Raw genomic sequence first — 23,179 nt, 5'->3', positions numbered from 1 at the left:
TGTAGGCTGATGGCAAATAGGGAGCATTCCCTTTGTCATTAAAAAATACCACCTTCTGGGGATAAACATTAGATCCGATGATAATAATAAAAATAACAAAAACAGTAACAGTACAATAGAATTGTTGTATTCCAACAAAACAGTAACAATAGAATCAGCATAGCTGGGCTGAAAGGGTTTGATATCAGATAGACTGTATGTAAACCTATCTCTGTTATGTACTTCCAGGGATATCTTTATTCATTTATCCAGAAACTAAGTATCGAATTCTAACCAAACGTCAGCCATTGTGCCAGATTCTAGAGTGACATCAATGGACAAAGTCTGACAACGGCGCTTACATCTATATAATAGAAATAATAATAACAATAATAGTAACTTGCTGAAGCCAACAGCAAGTGTGGAACCATTAAGTTGAAACAAATCACAAATGTCTCTCCTCCTGTGTTTAGTCAACAAACACAATAATTTACTGTAACTTTGAAGGATAAGAAAAAAGCAAATTTGGAATATCTGCTTGTGAAACAAAAGTGCTTCATTTTATTGATATGAAGATTCCCCTCCCCCAATAGTGCCAAATTCCCTCTCCTATGAGTTGTTTGAACTGTTGGTTGTGAGTTTGAGGATATGCTACTTTATCAGTAGGAGATTTTTATACAAATGACTGACCAATCTGCCCAAAGTCTGTTGGTTTTGTCAGCCCATAAAAGGAAAAAAGACAAGAACTGAAGATGAAAGACAGTAAAACAGCAAACAAAATCTAGTCTAATGCATGGAGAAGTGTGCAACACATGGTCTAGAAATGTCTCCACAGTGGCTTATGACACACTGCTGACCAATACATAATGTGGTGTTTACTGTGTATGTTTCTCAACACATAGGACAGTTTTTCTCAAGCACTAATATTTATTCATAATGGTTTGACTTAAAAACTGAGTCACAGACAAGAGACAATATGCAGAGTTACTGAATTGGTGGGAATAAAGACATTGAAATAAGTACTGATGCAAAGAGAAAATAATTTTGTATTGTCCAACAATTATTACGCTAAATGTATAAAATATTTCTTTCATTTTAAACCTTGTTACAGATACTCTTCAAAGAACTTCTACTGGTACAATTATTATTAAACTTGAAGGTAGTTCCTGGAACGGTGATGAACTTTCTAATAACAATACCAGCACTAGCACAAATGGCCTTAGTCCCTCAGATGTTACCAGTAATGGCTACAAAAACGGTGGCACGGCTGGCACAAATACTTTTGATGTAGGTCACTCCACTATTTTTAAGCTAAAAGACAATGATAATGTACATTTTGGTCCTGCTGGCATTGGACTACTCATCATGGGATTCTTGGTCCTCGGATGTAAGTACTTTAACAGTCCCGTTTTTATGTGTCCCCTAAAAAATTGTGGAGAGGAAATGTTTTCTGATCATTTGATGAAATATATTTTACAAATTCTTATTTTGTGCAATTATCAAGAAATGTCTATGTTTGGTGTTGGCTTTATGACATGAAAAAAAAAATCAAACAACTTGACCCCTTAGAGTGCAGTGGAGGATAAAAACTTTTTTGCTTTGAATCTCAATGTAATAGGAAAGTACCATAACAGACAGGTTCAAATTGCTATTTGAGTGAAGAAGACAGTCAGAAACAACTGACTGAAACAATCAGAAAAGGCTACATAGAGAAAGTAAACTCTGGGTTGGGTTTTAACAGATGAATAGGAGCTAGCCTAGTGGACAAGAAAAGGGGAACACAATACAAGAAGAAAAAAAAAAATCCATGTGCAAAATCCCAAAAGAATGAGAGTGCAAGTAACTGAAATAAAGGACTCCAGCATAGAAGAAATAAAGGATGTGCTTGATAGCATGGTGAGAGTTGAGACTAGAAAGATAGGCAAGGGCTAGACCTTGAAGGGATTTCATGCTGTGCTAAAGCTGCACAGCCTAAGGAAAGGAGAGCCAAATAGATGAAGAATTAAACTCCAGCTGCTAAATTCAATTGTCTGAGTCCTTCAAAGGTTACCCAAGTTTTCTGAGCCTTGCTTTCGCCATCCGTGAAATAATAAAACTTACTTCACAACAATACTTAGATAATGAAAAGGAAGTACCACGCATGGAAGCATTTAGAGATAGACCACATTGTATGGTCACTAGAGTGGACCTAGTCAAGGATCTAGACATGAGGGTATAATATCCAATGGATTCTTCAGGTGGTCTTTAACATTGCCTTGGATGATGATAGAAATTAGAGTGGTGATGAGCCAGACGCTACAGTCTCTGAGGAATATTTTTCCTTTAATATTTTCCTAAGTAATGACAGGGAAAAGACTTATCTGTTTTAACAGTATATGATCTGTAATTTGAATACTATATAACAAGTAAAAATTGATTGCAGTCTAAGGCTCACATTGATTTTGGTATCTCACTATTATTCAGCTTGTTTTCTGAAACTTTCATAGTAATGTTAGAATCAAATAAAGTTATATTAGGCGTTCAAATTTCATCATAAAAGCAGGTTGTTTTGTTTTAATATGGTCCCACCGCTAATTGCAATATTCCTATCTTTTCACCATCAGTGGTCCCACTTTTGTTGATGTTTTGTGACTGTGGAGGTGTCCCTGGTAGCGGGGCCAGATTTAAGCCTGTTCCCGAATGTATGGATGGAGCAATTCATTCGTGGGCTGTGGAAGGAGCGCAGCCCAAACTTGCGGTAAGTGCTCACTAACAGTCTAGGTTGTTCTTTGTTCTGGGATAGCCGATGGGGAAAACGAAGAGAAAGGTACATCAAAATTAGATGACAGTAACCAGGGAAGCCTTTCTAAATGAGATTCAGATTACTTTCAGTATCCTTTTAGAAAATCTGAGGTAATTTGAGAACAAACCCAGTGTATAATTATTGGAAGAAAAGAATCATTACAAATAGGAAAATGTTTCCTGTCCTCTAGGATTTGACCAATATCTCTACACGACAAATACCACCCAGTAATGCAGATATTATTGAGTGCCTTGACAACTCAGGTAAGAAAATTTATTTTTTAAGTTTTCATAGTTCAAATGACTAACAAGGAACTCTATTCTCTGTCTTTGCATACCTTACCATTTCTCAATTGTCTTATCTTTACAATTGTTCCCATCATTCTTTTTTAAATGACTAATTTGCAAATTAAATGATAAAGAAAAACCTAGAATATTTATTATTCTTTTAGGTTGTATTTTTTTTTAATCTTCTTCAATCATCAGAGAGTACACAGGAGATGACATGATTAGGATTTCTATAAATAGGAGAGAAGTACTGAATTGTAACCGGAAGTCAATTTTGGCTGAGATTTTTTTGTCTAATAGAACAATTGTTATTTATTAAAAACCACTAATTTGAATTAAAGTACAGCCCTATTAAATAGATGTATGCTCATTTATTGAGGCTAGCATCTGCCTCCACAATTCACAAAGGTCAGTCTAAGAAAGAGAGGAATAAATTTTAAAAACTCATATCTTTGGAAATAATTGTACCGTCTTGCCTTGTTTCAAGGTAAATAAATATTATTGATTCTCTTATTTTTCATTCAGTCTTTTTCAAACTTGTGATCATGACTTTTCCACTTTGAACTCTTCAAAATGTAAAAGACATAGGAATGTTTATGACTTATAGAACTGGACCACATTCAGAAGACTGGAGATGCTAGTCTGTAAACTCATTTCTCCCCCTGAGGTGTCCATTTTTGTTAATGACCCCAACACCCTCCACCTTAAAAGCAGAAACTCATTTTTGACTCTCTTATCTCCCTATTCATTGACACTCAGTCAGTTCTCAAGACTTGTCAAATCCTCAGATCCACCAGGATTTATTTATGCATTTATTCTCTCATTAAGTCTACAAACCTTGAACAAAGCACAGTGAGAGGCACCAGAGTAAGAAGTATGAAACACTGTACCTAAACTCAAGATCTTCAAAATATGAAAGCCATAGGACACCTGCTCCATGGTCCACACTTTCTCTGTCCATGGCGCATCCATAGTCTGGGCCATCCTCTTATCTCACCTGCCTGGAATTTTGTAACAGACTTCTACTCACCCCTCACAATCAAGTGCAAATCCCAGAGTCTCCATGCAAACCTATCCCTCACCATAGCCATGGCCTCTTCTCTGAATGCCCTGGAGGCCCTGTGCTTCTAATAATACATTGAGTATTCTTACATTGTTTTTTTTTTTAACGTTTTAGAATTTGGGTATTTTCCCCCAATTTGAAATCAAACTCTCTAAGGCATAGATAGGGATTTTTTTTTGTTTTAATTTTTATTTATTTATTTTTATTTTTGGCTGTGTTGGGTCTTCATTTCTGTGCGCGGGATTTAGCTGTGGCGAGCAGGGCCTACTCTTTGTTGCAGTGCCTGGGCTTCTCATTTTGGTGGCTTCTCTTGTTGTGGAGCACAGGCTCTAGGCGTGTGGGCTTCAGTAGTTGTGGCATGCGGGCTCAGTAGTTGTGGCGCACCGGCTTAGTTGCTCCTTCCTGGACCAGGGATCGAATCTGTGTCCCCTGCATTGGCAGGCAGATTCCTAACCACTGTGCCACCAGGGAAGTCCCATATTACCTTCATTTTATTTCTTTGCTCACTCACAACTGCGTACTTAAATGGAGAAACTATACATTACAGTAAGTTACTAAGTTTTAGTTTACAATACACTAGAGAAAAAACAGTTTACAGGAGAAAGTAAAATTTAATTTGATCAACACTTTTAGGGGTTTACACAAATGAGTATCGTGGCAGAAAAATGCAAGATCTGGGAGGAGGAGAAAAAACGACAGCATTGGAACTAGTGGATGGAGTTAAAACATCAGGAGCACCTAAGATATGTCAAGAATATTCTGGAACATTAAGAAGAAGTTCTATGAGGGAATGTAGAGAAGGAGGGCTGAATATGAACTTCATGGAAAGTTACTTCTGCCAGGTAAGCTCTCTATCCCCATGCCTTCCTTTGCATCCTGCACCCATATCTCTACCCCAGGCTCCTGCTATTTCCCACCAGGGCTTTGGTGGGCGTTTCCTAACTAGGTTCCCAGCCTCTGGTCTTTACGCCTGACAATCTATATTCCTGCTGAATAGTATTTCTCAAACTCTGACTTGAGCACTTTACTCCCCCACTTTAAAACAACCAGTGGCTCCCAGCTCTGTTTTGTCTGTGGCGTGAAGTCCAAACTCCTTTACACAGCAATTAACCCATTGACCTCTTCCCTCACACCCTCACACCTCCAATTACTCCTTACCAGCCACCCCACTTGCCAAGCCCCTTTGCCTTATTCACACTGGTCTACTGCCCTCCATGTCTTTGCTTATGCTGTGCTTGTCCTGGAATGCTTTTACCTGATCTTCTCTCTCACAAACCCACACTCATCTTTCTATCCAGTTCAAACACCCCTGCCTTTCTGAAGTTTTTACTGTGACTCCTCTCATCCAAAATAGCGTTGATGTTTCTTTATGTGTATCTCTGTAGTACTTTGTTTGTACATTTTATAGAACATACCATTGCTAAAATCTGTTGGTTACATGTCCACCACTGTTTCTAGTGCCTCGTCTGCATGGGCTCTACATTATGTTGCCAGTACCTGGCTCGGTTCCAAGCACAGAGTAAACACGCAATAAGGGTGGGTCCAAGAGCCATAGTACACTTCCAGGACATTCTAAGAACCAGAGAGAATTAATTTTGCCATCTTCAGGTGGAGACAGAATTGCCCATGGTTATAGCCCATATGATACTTAAACCTTCAGATATTTCCTACCTCTGATACTGTCTCTGATACATTTATGTCCTTCTACACGCTGGCCTAAAATACAGTCATTAACTCTCCTAATCAGAGGGTGGCTGATATTTTGAACTGAAATACTAGTAAAAGCCTTCCAAATAGCAGCAAATAATAAGGGGACTGTTGCTGAAATCCATAGGTATACTTTCTATCCATGTCCCTACAAATGAATATCATTTTCATGAAAAGTTCCATTTCTGCCTCACAACTTTTGCAATGGTATCTCCTTCTGCCCAGAACACTCTCTCTGCTTTACTGTCCCCGTGACTTTAGTCTCTGAACAACCATCACTTTATGAGATTCTGCCCCTGACCACTCTGTCTGAAAGAGCAACGCTATCCCTCTCTATTCCTTTACTCTGCACCTCCCAACAAATACGTTTACGTCTTGTCTGACTCATCCTACTGAAATGTAAGCCCTGTGAGAGAGGGACTTTATCTGGTTTTGTTCATTACTTTATTGCCAACTTCCTAAGAGAGTGTCTGCCAAATAGTAAGGACTCAAAAACTATTTTTGAACTGAAATGGCACAATGAGTTGGTTTGCTAATAAAGGTATTTCTGCTTAACCTGAAAGTTTGCAATCCAATATTACAAACAAAAGAGATGAAATAAAAGTACACATGTCTGTGAGCTTTCACTTTGAATTGGAGGAGATTCTATTTTTAATAACTGTCTTTGGTCACCTTCAATTCTGAATCCAAAAGTGGCATAGACCCAGAGTCAAATTTTCCTGTTAGTTTGCTTAAAAAGCCACACTGAAATAAATCTTCATGGAACCACCATATTCACTTCATCTGGAGGAAGAAAAGCACAATCCTGAATGAACCCAAATCAACTATGAACTACCTAATTTGAACAAATCCAAAAAAATACACAATTTTGGTATACTTTAAGTTCAGTGTTTTTAAGTATACCTCCTTCTAACTTGGTTGCAAAATCATTCATGTGATTCTTTTTGTGCTTTTGTGTCCCAAGTGCACTAAGATGAAGAAGTCCATCTAAATAAATATCAAAATGTATTATCCAAATTACAGGTAAAATAATTCCTAACCAAATTCTTTCAAGTAATTATATAATAACTTCTAAACAGTCTCTAGAAGATGTTAGAATTTTGTTTTATATATTTTTTTTGGTAAAGCTCTGGGAAAAAATAACGATAAAGACCTCTATTACTGTTAAAAATGTATTCATCCTTTCATTTTCTCTTTCTTCTACAAATTCAGAAAGCATATGCTTATGCAGATGAAGACGAAGCACGCCCATCCAATGACTGTTTGCTCATATATGATATTGAAGGTGTAGGTTCCCCTGCGGGCTCTGTGGGTTGTTGTAGCTTCATTGGAGAAGACTTGGATGACAGCTTTTTGGATACACTGGGGCCTAAATTTAAGAAGTTGGCAGATATCAGCCTGGGAAAAGGAGTTGAACCATATCCAGACCCTGATCCCTCTTGCCCACCTGACAGCACTGAACCGATCTGCCCTCTGCAGGGAACAGAGCCCATTGGTAGTGGACACCCACACATCTCCCCACATTTCGGCACCACCACCATCATTTCTGAGAGTACCTACCCCTCGGGAGCTGGGGTACAGCATCCTATTCCTGATCCTCTGGGCTATGGTAATGTCACTTTAACTGAGTCTTACACCACCTTGGGCACTCTGAAGCCCTCTGTCCACGTTCACGATAACCAACATGCATCAAACGTGGTGGTGACAGAGAGGGTAGTCGGCCCAATCTCTGGTGCCAATCTGCATGGGATGTTAGAGATGCCTGACTTGAGAGATGGGTCAAATGTTACAGTGACAGAAAGGGTAATAACACCTGGTTCAAGCCTGCCCTCCACTTTGACCATCCCTGATCCTAGAGAGTCTTCAAATGTAGTAGTGACAGAAAGAGTAATCCGGCCAAATTCCGGCCTAGTGGGCAATCTGAGTGTGCACTCCGATTTCTCAAACACCCACAATGTGATTGTGACAGAGAAGGTAGTTTCAGGCTCCAGCATAACTGGCATTAGTGGCCCAGCTGGGCTAGGTGGAGGCAGTGGCATAGGCAGCAGTGGCCTGGTGGGCAATGGTGGTGGCATTGGGCTGAGCAGCCTGGGAGGGGGCGGGGGCCTGAGTAGCAGCATCGGGGGCACATCCACCATTGGCCACTTGAGAGGCTCCTCTGAACATCACTTTAGCAATACCCTAGGATCTGCCTCCCCTATCACAGCCCAAAGTCGAATCACACAGTACGGTACAGGACAATATGCCAAGTAGCCAGGACCCCAGCACGCTTTTTCTCAGTAATTGTGATTTAGGTTTAATTCCCACCACCCAAAAACTAACCATGTGATTTATGACGCACAACCAGGTGCTAAGAAAATTGTGGAACAAGGTGAGACACCTCAGTGAGAAAAATAGATGGAAATAGTGCTGTTGGGCAAGAGCTCTCCTGAGCATTTGTAAACTTTTTTCTTCTAGTCATACTAACAGAATCATGACCGTGAACTAAAACTTGAGACAGGGTCTTCTTTGTGCCTGGATGGCCTGTAGTGTCTTCTTGGCTTTTGTGTGGCCTGTAGTGTATCTCCAGCACATGGAATAAATAAAACCTGGTCATATAAAAACACTGGCCTTAAGATGGCAATTGGCATCATTCTCCTTGCTCTGTTTTGAATTGCCATGTAGCTCAGGCAATATTTAAATAAAACTAAACGTGCAATATGCGCTCAAGTATGTGGGAAGCATTTGAAATATGCCCCAAATGCCTTGTCAGTTTTGCAGATAATATAAATAAAAATCCAATCACATATTTAGACCAGGGTTAACCATTAAAGAAAAATAAATGGCTACTCAGCCAAGTCCACAAGCCACCAGGCACTCCCACCTTAATAACTGCACTAGATGAAACAAACTTCAAATTAGGAAATGTTTCCTGGGAGGGAAATTCCATAAGAGGGTGAACATAGTGAGATTGATTGGGAGTGAACTGGCATCGTCTGAGTCTAGATCTTGAGATGGGGCTTCAGCTATAATTCCTATGGAGTCAAGGACTTCTCTGATTCTAGTTTGTGTTTAGTGGTAGATGCAATATTGACGTATATTGCATACTGGTGAAGTTGCAGGATATCACATGCATTTTTCCCTTTACCAGTGTGACTCTGACTTAATGAAGGAAAACCTGCCAAATATACTTCTCAGGCTGAAGCAAGTAACACCTGACATGGTGAATTACCTTCCAAAGAAGTAGATGGGAATCGCATTGTATTTTCAGATTGTGTATTTAGTAAGTGTTATTCATTTATATCCAGCTCTTTATTACACATCTCCTAAGATAAAATAATTGACTAAGACTGAGCTGTGAAAAAAAGCCTGCAGTATAGTTACGCTTTGGGGAAATATTTTAAGGGGATATAAAAAAAAGTTTTTAGCACATGTAAAATATTTAATGGGGGAAGTTAGAATTGTTCAGTAAATAATACCGTACTATTAGTTTTAATTGAGTTTAGTACTTTTTAAAATAACCCTCTGCTGCTATTTTGAAGAGCTCAACTAGGAACTTTTAACAGAGTTTATGACATTGTGTTAATGGGAATGAAATTGTACTAGACAATCCAATTTCCTTACTCTCTCCCACCTCCTAACCGAATTTTCTCACTAGCCTAAATTTTACATTCCTGATTTGATTTGTCAATAAGCTCTTGGATTATATATGCTCCAATTTATAGATAGTTTCTAAATTATATAGTATACTTTTCTAACTTCAAAATTTAATAATGTCCTATTTATGATGTCATTTCTGTGAATTTGCTACATACTGTTACCTGGTTAAAATCTCTAAATAGAATCAAAGCATTCTTAGAGGTAAATTTACTATTGTATGGTAGAGGAATTTTTTTCTCTTTTCTAAATTCAATGTTAATATTTGCTCACTAATGTGAAACTGGATATGGCAAAAATATCTTAAGGATTAGTCCCCCCAGTTACTCCAATTTCCCAGAGTGTTACAAGATCAAAGAATAGTTATTGGACTTCCAACACTTGTCAAAGGGGGATGGCGAGTGAATTATTTTACCCAGAGCTATTTCACTCTATGTTATAGCAGATGATGTCAATATTTTCAAAGCCACAATACACATCTTATTTTAACTCTGTAGACTATGTAAAATTTTGATAGTCTGTAGCATGCCAAAATGCAGAGGTGTAAATAGAGTCATTCACAAGGAGTCTTTCTTTTATTTCTTTCTCCCATTTGGAGGTTCCATTAATAATGGGTAATCTTTCCAGAAATAAAGTCAAAAGCTACTTATTGAAATATACTTGAGTATGCCCAGGTCCAGGAGTTTGAAGAAATAAAACTAATTATTAATTAATTTGTTAGTATTTGTCACTTTGATATGACATATCATCAGAAGTGTTTTCTTAAGACTCCTGATATCTTCCAGAAATGTTTTTTAGATTGTCTGACAAATGCCAGAGCAACCATCCTTAATAACTATTGTTATTAAGATCCATTAGTTACATAAAACCATGGGAGATACAAGAAAAAAAAATGGCAGTATTAGTCATCAATCTTTCTAGGAAGATACTTTCAAATCAGACTCCTTTTTTCATGTTTACACATTGATGTTCTAACTCTTTGTCCCTAAATTTTAAAATTACCTTTTTAAGACAGCAACCATTCTAAGAGTCATTTAAAGGCATGTAATTTTTTCTTAATGAACAGCCTTTAGGAAGAATTTAATCCTTCTCTTTAGATGCTTTACTCTAACTCACATACTTTATGTCATTCCATAGATGTAAAGATATGAAAATTATTTTATAAGTGAATAGTTATAATTCAAACCCAGAATGCAAGCTGAGTCTCAGATCAACTTGCTCCTAACAAAAGAGAAGGAAAAAAGAGTGATTTAATTGTTATGTGTATATAGTTTGAAAACAAAGCGTTTAATATTTATAAAACATCTCACTTTCCAAAGAGGTAGTCCTTAGAGGCAAAAATTAGTGTATTATAAATACTTTATTGTTTAATATCAACCAAAATACCATCTTGAGCTAATTTTGACATTGAATTCCAAATATATCTGCTACATATTATTAGCCTCTCTGTATGTTGCCTGATGTAAATGTATTTGCTCTGAAAAATTTACAGAAAAAGTATCTATTTCAGGTTATTTCTAGGGCTTCATCTGGACATCTGTTCTACATTTGTATATAAAGTTTTTAGCCTTATAATGTTCATTCAATGTATAATGTTCTGACAGAATTTTAATTATATAGCTTCAAAAATTACATATTCACTCTGACTGGATGTTTCTAGTTATAGACACAATTCATTTCTGAATTTATACCAACATTTGAATGTCAGCCAGTGTATAACACATATGACAGTCTTTGACTTTAGCAGGAGTTTAAAGGTGTTATAATCTTGGCTAAAATGGCCCTGGCTTTTTCAGAAAGACATTTGAAGCCCAAAACAAACTTTTGAAAGTTTTGCCACATTTCCCCATGCCTATTTAATCAATTCCAACCTTTGAGGGGACTTCTGGTGTTTGTAAGACCTATTTCACATTGCACTAGAATACACCGGTCCATATAGATTATTAGTATCCATGAAACAGAATCTGTCTTCCAGTTCCAGATTATTCAATTCATGTTAGGACAAAAGCATAAATGGATCAACCTGTTCTCCATCAAATAATTTTAAAACAATGAATAATCTATTGTTTAGGTGTCTATACTCCTCCATTTAGTTATATTTGAATTACTAAACACTGTCATCAAGCTGTACTTAGTCTAACCTATTTTTCTTTCGCTATTTTATGAGTATTTTTAGACTTTAATATTCATCTTGGGTGATGTTTACAACAAGGTGCTTTCCTTCAAGTTTCAGTATAAAAACTCTTGGATTATTTGGGTGCTAGCTCCTTGCTTGGTCATCTGTTGGCTATTTTAAGTCGGTCTGTAATCTCTAAAGAGTTATGTTTACAGCAATAAAATGCTTAACATGCCTTCATTATCTTTTCTGAATTGCAAGGTGGGGATGGGTCTTAGAATATAAGGAATAATGAGAGATTATCAAATCTAGTTATTATTTTCAGTCCATAGAAATCGTTATTTTATTTTCACACTGTTAAGATTTTTCATTTTCTGTTTCCTAAATCGTTTTTTCTCATGTTTACCGGGGAAACTGCTCTCCAGAGTGCTGCTTAGTAATGTCAGAATACAGCCTTAAGCAGCCTCATGCAAATAAGTAAATGATCAATAACGTGCATTTTAAGCTTTTATTTGATACTTTTAGCATCTTTATGCTTTCACATTTTTCTCTTTCATATTCTAATTTTTTTGTTTACACCAGCATTTTATTTCTTTTAAATGGCTTTTCTTCTTATTTGCTTTTAAAATCAAACACTTTCCTCTTTATTGGGGTGCATCTCCTGTTTGCTCTCCAATGTCACCTTCAGAACATTATCATCTTCGTCGTGCACAAAACCTTCCCCTTTTCAGACACATGCGATCTGCTTATATCCCCCTCCCACTCTTCTCCTTGTGCCATTTCCTGACCTCTTAATAATGTCCCCACTTTTACTAAAGACTCTTGTATTCTGGCTCACAGTCTTCTGTGGCTTCTCCAACTCTGTGGACGAGGCACTCAGCATCCCATATTCTCAGCTCTTGCGCCTCCATTCCCCCAGCCACCTCAGTCACTTGCTTCTTCTTCATAACCCAGCATGGCAGGACCTTGGATGCCTCCGTTTCACTTCCTCCTATCCTTCCAGCTCACTTGCTTATGAATGCCGATTGTTGCAATTTCTCCACTTCATCAAAGCTTCCATTCTTTGGACTCCCACCACTTTCTCAGTATCTGTCAGCTTCACTTCCCTCCTTGTCTAATCAAACTTCATGAGTCCAACTACGGTCACCTCTTGGAGCATACCTTCTACCTCCTTGCCCTGAGCCCCCTTTCATATCCCAAATCTTTTACCCCCGCATTTCTGTCTGCACATCAACAGCTAAACAAATGATTCAAGTGAGTTGACTTTTTTCATTTTAAATAATCGATTTCAGATCTCAGGTTAACATCAAATGCTTCCCTAATCCTAGCTGATTCTGTGAGAGGCTTCTCATCTCATTACACTAGATTACTATTCCGTACTGTCTCTGTCCTCAACCCTCCCACACCTCCTCTTCCCTCCTTATTCTCAGTTGATGACCTAACCCTATTGTTCACTGAGAAAATAAAAGTCATCAATCTCGAATCCACTCATCTTCTTCTGCCAAACCTGCACAGCCACCCTTGACACCCATATTATCCCCCCACCGTATTGCAATGGAGTTAGTGTCCTACTCATATAAAAAGACAATTCCCCATTTAAGCTCAAGGACTTCGCTCCTTCCTTAACACTCTCTTTCCTATTCTCATTCTCTCTCTCTCTCTCCCTCTCCCTCTGCCTATCTCTCTGTATCTCCCTCTCTTGCTCTCTCCCCCACCCCAGAACACTTCCATCAGCACCCTTCCCTGTGGCTACTGTCTCATTTTTTCTTTGTTTATTTCACCAAATTTCTTAAGACTCATGTACACGTGCTTTCCTTTCTTTACCATGAGACTACAACAGTCACCCATCAGCCCATTAGAATGGCCCATGTCAAATTTGTCTAAGACCTATACAACGCCAAATACAAGGTCTACTTTTCTGTTCTGGCCTTTCTTATTTGTTGTAAAGAATCTGAAAACAGTAACTGTTCTCTCTTCCTTGAAACATTCTTCTTTCGTGGCTTTTATAACACCATCCTCTAGGGATACTGATTATATTTCATTGGCCACTCTCTCTCTTTTTATTTTTTGTTTATTCCCCAACTACCCAATCTTTAAATGGTAATATTCCCCTAAAGTTTGTCCCAAGACCTCTCCTGTTAACACTCTACATTATCTCTATGATAACTCATCCAAGCCCCTTTTTAACTGTTCGGGATTAAAGCTTATAATTTATCCTCTAATATCCTTCATCCCAGTAAATATGACTACATTGACCCAGTGCTCAACGCAGAATCTAAGTAGTCCTTTGATTTTTATCCTTTCCCTCACCCCTCACATTTAATCCATTAGTAAACCCTGTTGATTTTATAACCAGAATATATCTCAAGCTATCAAATAGTTTCCAACCCCATCTGCCACCCTACCAGAACTACCTCTTAAGTAGTCTCTCTACTTCCATACTGGACTCATTTAAACAATTTTCTACAGATGAGCCTATGTGGCCTTCTAAAATATAAGTTAGATTAAGTCAATCCCCTATTTTAAGAATTTCAATGGATTTTCATTGCATGTCTTAGAACAGCCTACAGGGACCTGCCTGATCTGGCATAAAGGATGGTGGTGGGTAGATGATGGTGGCTTGGACTATAATAGTTATAATAGAGAACATGAGAGGAAATGGATTGAGGAAATACTTTGGCCTTTGCAACTGGTATTCACTCTGCACGGAACATTTCCCTCCTCATTTTCATATGGTTGCATCCTTTCATCATTTATGTAGCAATTTAAGTATCATTTCCTCATAAATTCTTTCCTTGTCCAAATTGTTCATTCATTGATTCATTCATTGATTCATTCCACAAATGGTTATTAAATGCCTAATAGTTTTGCCAAGCAGTGATGATATGGTAGTGAACAAAGCTCCTCATGGAGTTTATGTTCAAGATGGGACGGGCGTTCTGACAATGAACAAGTAAGTGTATAGTATGTTAGATGGCAATAAATGGTCAAAAGAAAAAGCAGGGCAACTTAGGCTAGGGAGTGCAGGATGGGAGGGATACTCTTTTATATAAGGTAATTGAGGCAGAGTTAGTTATAAGGCAATATTTGAGCAGACACCTGAAGAACATTCAGGAACAAGCCATGTGGCTATCTGGGTACAGGGCATTTCAGGCAGAGAGGACTACAAAACTGCAAAAATTCTGAGGTAGGCATGTGCTTGGGGTATTCAAGGAAGAAGAAGGAGACCTACATGTGGCAGTGAAAGAAGGAAAGCAATAAGAAATGAAGTCCGAGAAGTAACAAGGGATGAGATGGAGTTCGACCTTGCAAGTCACTGTAAGAATTCTGACATTCTCAGTGAAATGGAGAGCCACTGGAAAGCTTGGACAGAGGAGTGCTCTGCTCAGAATTGTATTTTTAAAAGATCACCGGTTGCTAGCTCTCTTATGAGAGAGACCTATTACCTGGTTTGACCATACAATTTGGTAGCAAAACAAGTGACAAAAATAAACCAAAAGCCCTAGATAGTTTAATAGCAACATGCAAAAAGAAATTGGAAAAAGGGCACTGAGCAATAGATTAAATTAAAATCTTACTATAGGGACTTCCCTGGCGGTCCAGTGGTTAAGACTTCGCCTTCCAATGCAGGGGTCGTGGGTTCGATCCCTGGTCGGGGGAACTAAGATCCCACATGTCACATGCTGGTGGCCAAAAAATAAAACATAAAAGATCTCATTCTTTTTATAATATATAAAAATCTCACTTGAAAGAACTCAAGCATAATAAATACAAATGGAGAATATTAAACTGACGTTAAAAAGTTTGAAACAGATGCCAGTTTCTGGGCAAGTACTTGGTGATTGTGTTCAAATAACACAAACTGACTGACAAACTCTCCAGCTGACTCTGGGAGACCTACTTTTCCTAATTTTACAAACAAAGCTTAATTATACCAAACTTGGAATATCCCGGTCTGCTCTGTGCCTGTGTGGTCCCAGCCATCCTCCTTATATAAAACCTAGGGAGGAAAGCCCCTGCCTCAAGAACTTTCCCGCAATTGCTCAAAATATCAGACTCCAATTCTTATCAAAGTTCATATCTGGTTGGACCCAGAATGTAACTGGTCACATTTTTCAAAGGAAAATACTTTGCTGCATTCAAATTAATAGATATCTTTTTCAAAATGTATGCTAGTTTCTGCTTGATAAATTACTGACCCAGGCCTCTCAGTTGGTTTTGATCACATGTTCAGTTGGATTCACCCAGAAATAGATCCTGAGACAGGATGTGAGCGCAATCTGGGGGGAAGGGATGGAGGTGAAGAAACCACTGGTAGTAAATGGGGAGATGAAAGAGGGAAGGGGAAGCAACCATTAAAAGCCAGTTACCACCATGGACAACTGAAGCTCAGCGCTCCTGGGAAGGGAAAACCCTTCCTAGGAGCTGGTATGGTACTTGCACCATAGAGCTAAATCGTCCCAGAAATGAAGGTGATTCTGTATTCAGACAACGGCTACCATCAATTAGTAATTAAGAACCGCCTCTGGGCACAGAATTCCCTGTGCTTGCTGCACAAGTGGGTGAAGTGACTATGGCGCCAACGAAATGAAGAAACACAGGAGCTGGCAGTTAGAAATCGGGCATGTGGACACTGAAGTGATAAGGGCAAAATATGGAGATGGTACCGAAAGGATTTGCTACAACCACTGGTATGCTCTACAGAGCATTCTCTGATGAAATATGTGACATAGAACCTCAGATTTTTCTGATTTGACAGGCCTTTCTTGAACATTCCACTATAAATAAGAATGGATGGATAGGTTGGATAACGAAACCCAGTGGTATAAAATAAGAACGTCTTCAGGTTCCCCTTGTCATTAATTTGTACCTTTATGATATTATATCATTTATGTTAATTAGATGCTTCTCCCTGTAAAGTGTTTAGACATATAATCATTCTCCTATAACACATGACTTAGCTTTACTGTTACACATTTAGGAGTGACCTTGATAGATAATTGGGTTTGATGTCTATTTACTGCCAAAAAACAAGGGCTATGAGTCAAAGTCATTATTTTTTGTATACATAGCCCAAACACTTTAATAGCTTATTTCTAACAACAACAATACGGTTCACTCTGTTTCTAAGACATATTATTGCAAAAATTGAAAAAGGTACCTCAAAAGTTCTATTGTCATTCTTTGAATATGGAAGCAATTAAATAAAAAAGTTTGAATTAGTGTATGATGCAGAGAGGTCAACACAGTGACAAGCAGAAATTGAAAAATTATTTGCTGGATACATGAATAAATGCAATCCATTCACGCCTCAGTTCTAAAATCCATTCTTGCCTTGGCATTCTATGTGAGAACTGAGCCCCTAGATTACATCATAGTGCTTCTCAAATTCCCGCCATTCCCAATAGAACTTCTCTTTCGAAGTTATTCTTTGGCATAATGATGCCTCTTTAAAATGAGGGCCAATATAATTTAATTTTCTTAGATTGTAAAAGGTATCTTTACCAAATGTCTTAAAAAAGACCAGATATATAAAAATTTAGACCTTACTAGTATGTAGTTAGAATTAAATGGTTACCTAAAGAAAAATAGTTTATTTCCAAATATAACTAAATATTTTCCAAGTATTTGAGAAATGAGTCCAAAAATATTGGAATGAGAATGTAGCTTTCTTCAAATGACAACGATCATGGTAGCAATAGAAAAGCGCTTCCAGGACTCTATGAGATTAACAAATCGTATCAACTATCACCTGATAGATGAAATCAAATATATGTAAGTTCAGACCTTTTCACATGCTGTTCTCTGGGAGAGTAAATAAAGATATTCCTTCTCACAGGGGAAGAATATTTTACTGGACACCCCTGCAGCTTAGATGAAGGGCATGTCAAAATATCTATCCATCTTTGCTCTCTATTCATGATCAATAAACAATTTGGGGGTTGGTACCTTGCTGGCTAGGGCAAGTAGAGGGCATCTGGAGAGAAAATATTAACTTTACAGTTATCCCACCATGGAAAAATCCCCCCCACTGCAAACTCATAAATTAATATTCTACTTTATAAATCATCTATAAACATGATTATTGAGCATCAGTCACCAGGAAAACTGATCTGTTTTCAATATAAAGACAAAAATAAATGTGAGCCTAGAAAACTCAGATGTAAACCATGCAACGGGGAGCTCAGGCCAAGTTAAGCAATTAATAGGTCCCATTTGGGTGGCTAACTGGCTGGACTTCTCTTTGCAGCACTCATCACTAACAACCCAAAAGCTTTCCTTCTAAAACATTCTTATTTGCAAAGTAAGGATAATAAGCCATATTTTTTAAGATATATAACGTATTTTAAAAATTATTAAAACCAAAATGAGGATTAAAAATCAATTAAATAGAATAAAATTTTAAACACAGATACAAAATTGTCAGAAATGAATGTGTTATAAACTAGAGTAGCAAACAATAAGAAAATCATATTTAATGACTAACAGTAAAAACTGAATACTAGTATATAGAAAAAATAACTTATATCTACACCTAATGCCAGAGGTTTTAATAAATGGCAAGTCTGTTAAAAATATATACACTCTATAAATTATGAAAGAAAGAATACTACTCAAAGAGAATGCACTGTGTGCTAGTTTTTTCTATTAAAATGTATCTAATTTAATGTCCCAAAATCTTCCAGGGAAGAAAATAGATAAGGAATTTGCTATTTACAGAGATAAATTAACTCACTCATGGAAACAAACCCAGTTAGTGAAATTCCTGGAATCTGAACCATATCTAAATCTTTATCCATTTCAATATGCCACACTGGCATAGCACATTGATCTTAACTGTAAATAGATAATTCTACATGCTTGACAAACAAGATGCTCTAATTAGAGATAAGACACCTTAAATAAATAAAATAAAAATATATTTTAACTTCTATACAATAAAAACTAACAAATGTGTTAAAAATGAAGACAATGAAGACTTCCAATTAATGATAGTTGAGTCAAGATAATTTTACTCTACTCAACTTTATGAAATAAAATAACAATAAATAAAATAATAGTTGAACATAACAATCCACCTTCAAAAAACAAACACACGCACACACACAATGTCTGCTAAGTACACTGAAATGTGGACCAAAACTAGGAAGTTCTAGAGGTAGTTAATATTCCTCCAGATCTCCTGTGGAGTGCAGATTTCTCTAAAAGTAAATGACACAGTCTTTCAAGATTCAGTGATGTAGGCAAGTTATAGAATTATCAGAGAACATTCTTATAGGAAACCCGTTCCATATCACTGGTCAGTAGGTGAGTCAAAGCTGAAAGACAGACTCCTTAAAGATGTCATCTTTACTTCCTGACCCCATAGACATGAGGAAGGAAGAAAGAGAATACTATAGCACATTCAAGGTAACCCAGGGACCAATCCAACTAAACTTCATGAGTAAAAACCAGCAGAAACAACAGAATGCAGAAAAGCACCTTAAAACACTTCATATATTGAAATCATCAGGCATGTACTATCAAATAAAAATCCAATAAAATTCATATACCTAGTATACTATACTAGATCAAAACAAAAGAGAATACACAAATTTAAAATATAAAGAATTCTTTAAGATAGGACTTAACTATAGATTCCACAGATATTAGGAAAATAGTAAGAGGCTATTATAAACAACACGTTGCCAATCAATTAGAAGATTTAAATGAAATGGAGAAATTCATAGTAAAAAGTACAATTTACTCAAACTGTCTTAAGAACCAAACACTCAAGGAGGAAATAATTTCAATCTAATACAACTCTTCTAGATAAGAGAATAAAACATCACAATCCTCAACTCATTTAAGAAGGCTAGCATAACTTTGACCAAAAAATTCAACAAGATTAGCATAAGACAGGAAAACTATATGCCAATTTCACTCATGAACATAGGTGGAAAATTCCAAAACAGAATATTCACAAACTGAATCTAGTACTATATCAAAATGATGATGACCAAATCTGGGTTTATAACTGAAAACACAAGGCTGGGTTAACATTAGAAAATTCAATCCATGTAATACACCACAGAAACAAATTAAGTGAGAAAAATTATATAATCTTCCCAATATATAGGACATGTTTAGTAAAACACATGCTCATAGTAAATTAAGAGTAGAGGAGACTTTCTTAACTTTATGCAGACTATCTATAAAATCCCCAAAGTAAATATCATACTTAATGGTACAATACAAAAACTTTCTCTATGAAATAGAGAAATAAAATAGTGATGTTCACTATCAAAGTTTTGTTTAATATTTTGCTGATGGTACAAAAGTAGGGGGGAAAGGTTATGGAGATTGGAAAAAAAGAAACAAAACTATCATTATTGTCAGATTAAATGATTGTGTAGTTAAAAATCCAAAAGACTCTTCAGATATATCATTCAAATTAAAAATAAAGGTTTAGCAAAATTGCTGGACACAAATATCAGAAGGCCAAAATCAATTGTACTTCTATATGCAAGAAAATGTGTTAGAAATTATAATTAAAGAAAATATATCATTATATTATTATACTACTACCAAGGAATAACCTTTAAAAGGTCTCTGTAAGAGCTTAACAATGAAAAAATAAAACTTCATTAAATAAAACCTAAAAATATAAAGAAATCTCCTTGTTTGTATATTCCGATACATGACTCAAAATTGAAATTTTGACAATTCTTTCTAATTTCTGTTAAAATATTATACAACCCTGATCAAAATTGCAGCTTGTTTGTGAAACACTTGGTTCTAAAGTGTACAGGAAATGCTATTGGCCAAGAACAGCCAAAACACTCTTGAATAGAACAAAGCTATGCAATTAAAACAGCTTAGCACTAACATAAGAACAGATGAATAGACAAAAGGAAAAAGAGGGAGAGACAGAGCTTAAAAACAGATATACACTTTTATGCACACTATTATTTTTCAATATTTTATTTATTTAAATTTTTATTTGTATATTATATATTTTATGTACACTCTTAGATTTATTATAATTGGTACTACAGAAAGCAGTGCAGAAAGCAGGCTCTTTTTAATGAATGTGCCTGGACATTAAGGTACACATATAAAAAATAAAGATGAAATCGATCCCATACCATTTACAAAAATCATCTCCAGATGATTTAGGAACTTAACTTTGAAAGGCAATATTTTATAAGTGTGTGAAAAGCTTTCTTAAGACACAAGAGCACTAACCATAAAAGAAAAGACTGATAAACTTGACAATTTCAAAAATAAAAATTTCTATACATTATATCATCTTAAAAAGTAAAAAGCCAAGCCACAGAATGAGTGAAAAATATTTGCAATGCATGTATCCAACAATGACACACAAGATGTGTTATGTAAAGAACAACAAATCAATTTTTTAAGAGGCACAATCTGATTAAAAATGGAGAAAAAAACCTTCAACATGCCTTTAACAAAAGAAAAAATCCAAATGGACAATAAACATACTCAAAGGTATTAAACTCAACAACAATCAGAGAAATGCATAGGAGGTACAGGTACCCACCCTGAAAATTGGATAAAGTTTAAAAGTCTGACAGTGCTTTTGCTTTCTGTATGGGTGAGCAAAGCAAACTCTCCGAAACTGATGATGGGAACTCAGCCCAGGTCAGTACAGCCACTTGGGAAAACAAGTTAAAGAAAATTAACTTATGACCCAGAAATTCTGCTCCTTGTATACGTCCCAGGGAGACTGGGTACATGTACTGATATAAAGGAGATGTGAGAAAAGAGGCAAAGATGATAGGATTGCTGGAAGGGGGCCATGAACCAAAGAACTGAAGGCATCCACTAGAAGCTGGAAAAGGCAAGGAAACAATTCTTCTCCAGAGCGTCTAGAATTGCAGCCCTGCTGACACCTTTATTTTAGCCCCATGAGACTTATTTTGGACTTCTGACCATCAGAGATGTAAGATTATGAATTGGTGTAGTTTTCAGTCACTGTTTGTGATAACTTATTAGAGCAGCAATAGGGTACTAAGAGATAGCAGGATTGTTTATAACAGCCTATTCTATGTAAAAATATAATCATTCTCAATCGCAAAATTAAAAAAAAATCCAAAACAAACTTAAAAGAGAAAAAAATAAATAAAAATAGTTGCAACGCATATGACAGAGGTTAATTTCCCTTACATAAGAAGAGTGTTTATAAATCTATAATTAAGACCTCAGTAACACAATGGGAAAAAGGAAAAAGGAAGCAAGCTTTTCACATAAAAAGAAACACTAATAGCCAGTACCGCTTCCCTCCCATGAAGAGGTGCTAATCTTATCATGTTAGAAAAATGTCCATGTTTACCTGCTGCCGTTTCGGGTTACCCATAGGCCCAGGTTAATTACCATGGCTCAGTAGCTCTTAAACTTCAGCCTGCAACTCCAGAATTACCTAGAAAGCTTGTTAAGAATAAATAATTCTAGTTCCCGCCTCCAGAGATTCTGATTCAATAAATCTGGCGCCGAGAAATCTGCTCTTGTTACGTACTGGACCATACGATTTTGCAAGTGGCCCAAGAAATATATTTCTAAAAACACTGCCTAGCTTTTGACCTTCCTATATCTGGATTTCTTCCAAAACAACCTGAGCCCAGATCCCATTCAGAGTCTGCTAGATGCATAACTACACCAAAAGCAAACTATATATATACTATATATATATACATTACAGCTTTTCCAGAGCAGGACACTGCCAGTGTCATCAAAGTAGCCAGAGTGACATCTAAGTAATTACCATATTGTGGAACCGCTGCCACTGCTGTCATGATCAAGAGTCAGGGGTGAACTACAGTGACATTTTGGGGAATGAGTATGTAGTAAGTATGCAGTAAGTATGTAAGTAATGCACTTTAATTAATACAGAGCTAGAAGCCACACTACTCCTTCTGCCCTCATTTGGAATACATCCCACACCAAGGGCATGAAGTCACAGAGAACCAACAAGGCGCTTCTGTCTGTGGGTAAGTATGATTTTAGGGTGTAAACTAATATCATCCTTATGTCATTAGCATAACTCTTTAGGAAACTGATGTTTAATTCCATGATTTCTAACACCCACTAAATAACCTGGTTTGCCAGAACCCTTGTTGCCATACATAAACTGGATTTAATGAGGAGACAGGTTGTTTATCTTCAATGCCATTATCTCAAGGTGAACAGACATGTATTCACAGTAACTACTCCAGGTCAAAACGGAGGCAGCTTTGTTTACCTTTTATCCATCCCTCCAGGCCCATGCTAATGAAAACCCTTTTGCTTGAGTCAACTCTAGAACCTCCTTGCCTGTAGCATTTGACATAGTTTGGGACCATAAATATTTTTTAAATTTTCTTTCCTCTAACACCTGTTTTCAAGAGATTAAGCTGCCCTTAGATACTTAAAGAATATCTACCAGTAACCCTAAACTGTGATAATTTGATGTAAAACTTTGTCCTGACACCATTTTCATAATATCTTTGCCCAAAGCTCACTGGCACCATTGATAGAGGATATATCTCGAAGAGTAAAAATAATTTAATGCTGCTCTGACCTAGCTATAAAAGAAAATTTTTATGGTAGATACAGTTGTCACATTT

The 23,179-nt window shown here is 36.7% G+C and overlaps 1 protein-coding gene across 13 annotated transcripts in view; it reads left to right on the top strand.

The window, feature by feature from the left end:
• LOC309639137 (desmoglein-1-like) overlaps positions 1-23,179 on the top strand; it is an 888,370-nt gene that overhangs the window by 852,877 nt on the left and 12,314 nt on the right. For 11 of the 13 annotated variants that reach the window (XM_082415992.1, XM_082415995.1, XM_082415985.1 and 8 more), the window contains 5 exons: positions 1,091-1,366; positions 2,583-2,716; positions 2,952-3,024; positions 4,745-4,953; positions 7,031-11,810. In XM_082415992.1, coding sequence (XP_082272118.1) covers positions 1,091-1,366; positions 2,583-2,716; positions 2,952-3,024; positions 4,745-4,953; positions 7,031-8,071 — 1,733 coding nt within the window. In that variant the 3' untranslated portion in view covers positions 8,072-11,810. Of the gene's footprint in view, positions 1-1,090; positions 1,367-2,582; positions 2,717-2,951; positions 3,025-4,744; positions 4,954-7,030; positions 11,811-23,179 lie in introns of those variants that run through there. The other 2 variants (XM_082415989.1, XM_082415988.1) reach the window with 2 other exon arrangements.

The sequence above is a fragment of the Balaenoptera physalus genome (genome assembly GCF_965194825.1).
Source record: "Balaenoptera physalus genome assembly, chromosome: 12".
Classification (NCBI taxonomy): domain Eukaryota; kingdom Metazoa; phylum Chordata; class Mammalia; order Artiodactyla; family Balaenopteridae; genus Balaenoptera; species Balaenoptera physalus.
This window is presented reverse-complemented; position numbering and strand designations above follow the sequence as displayed.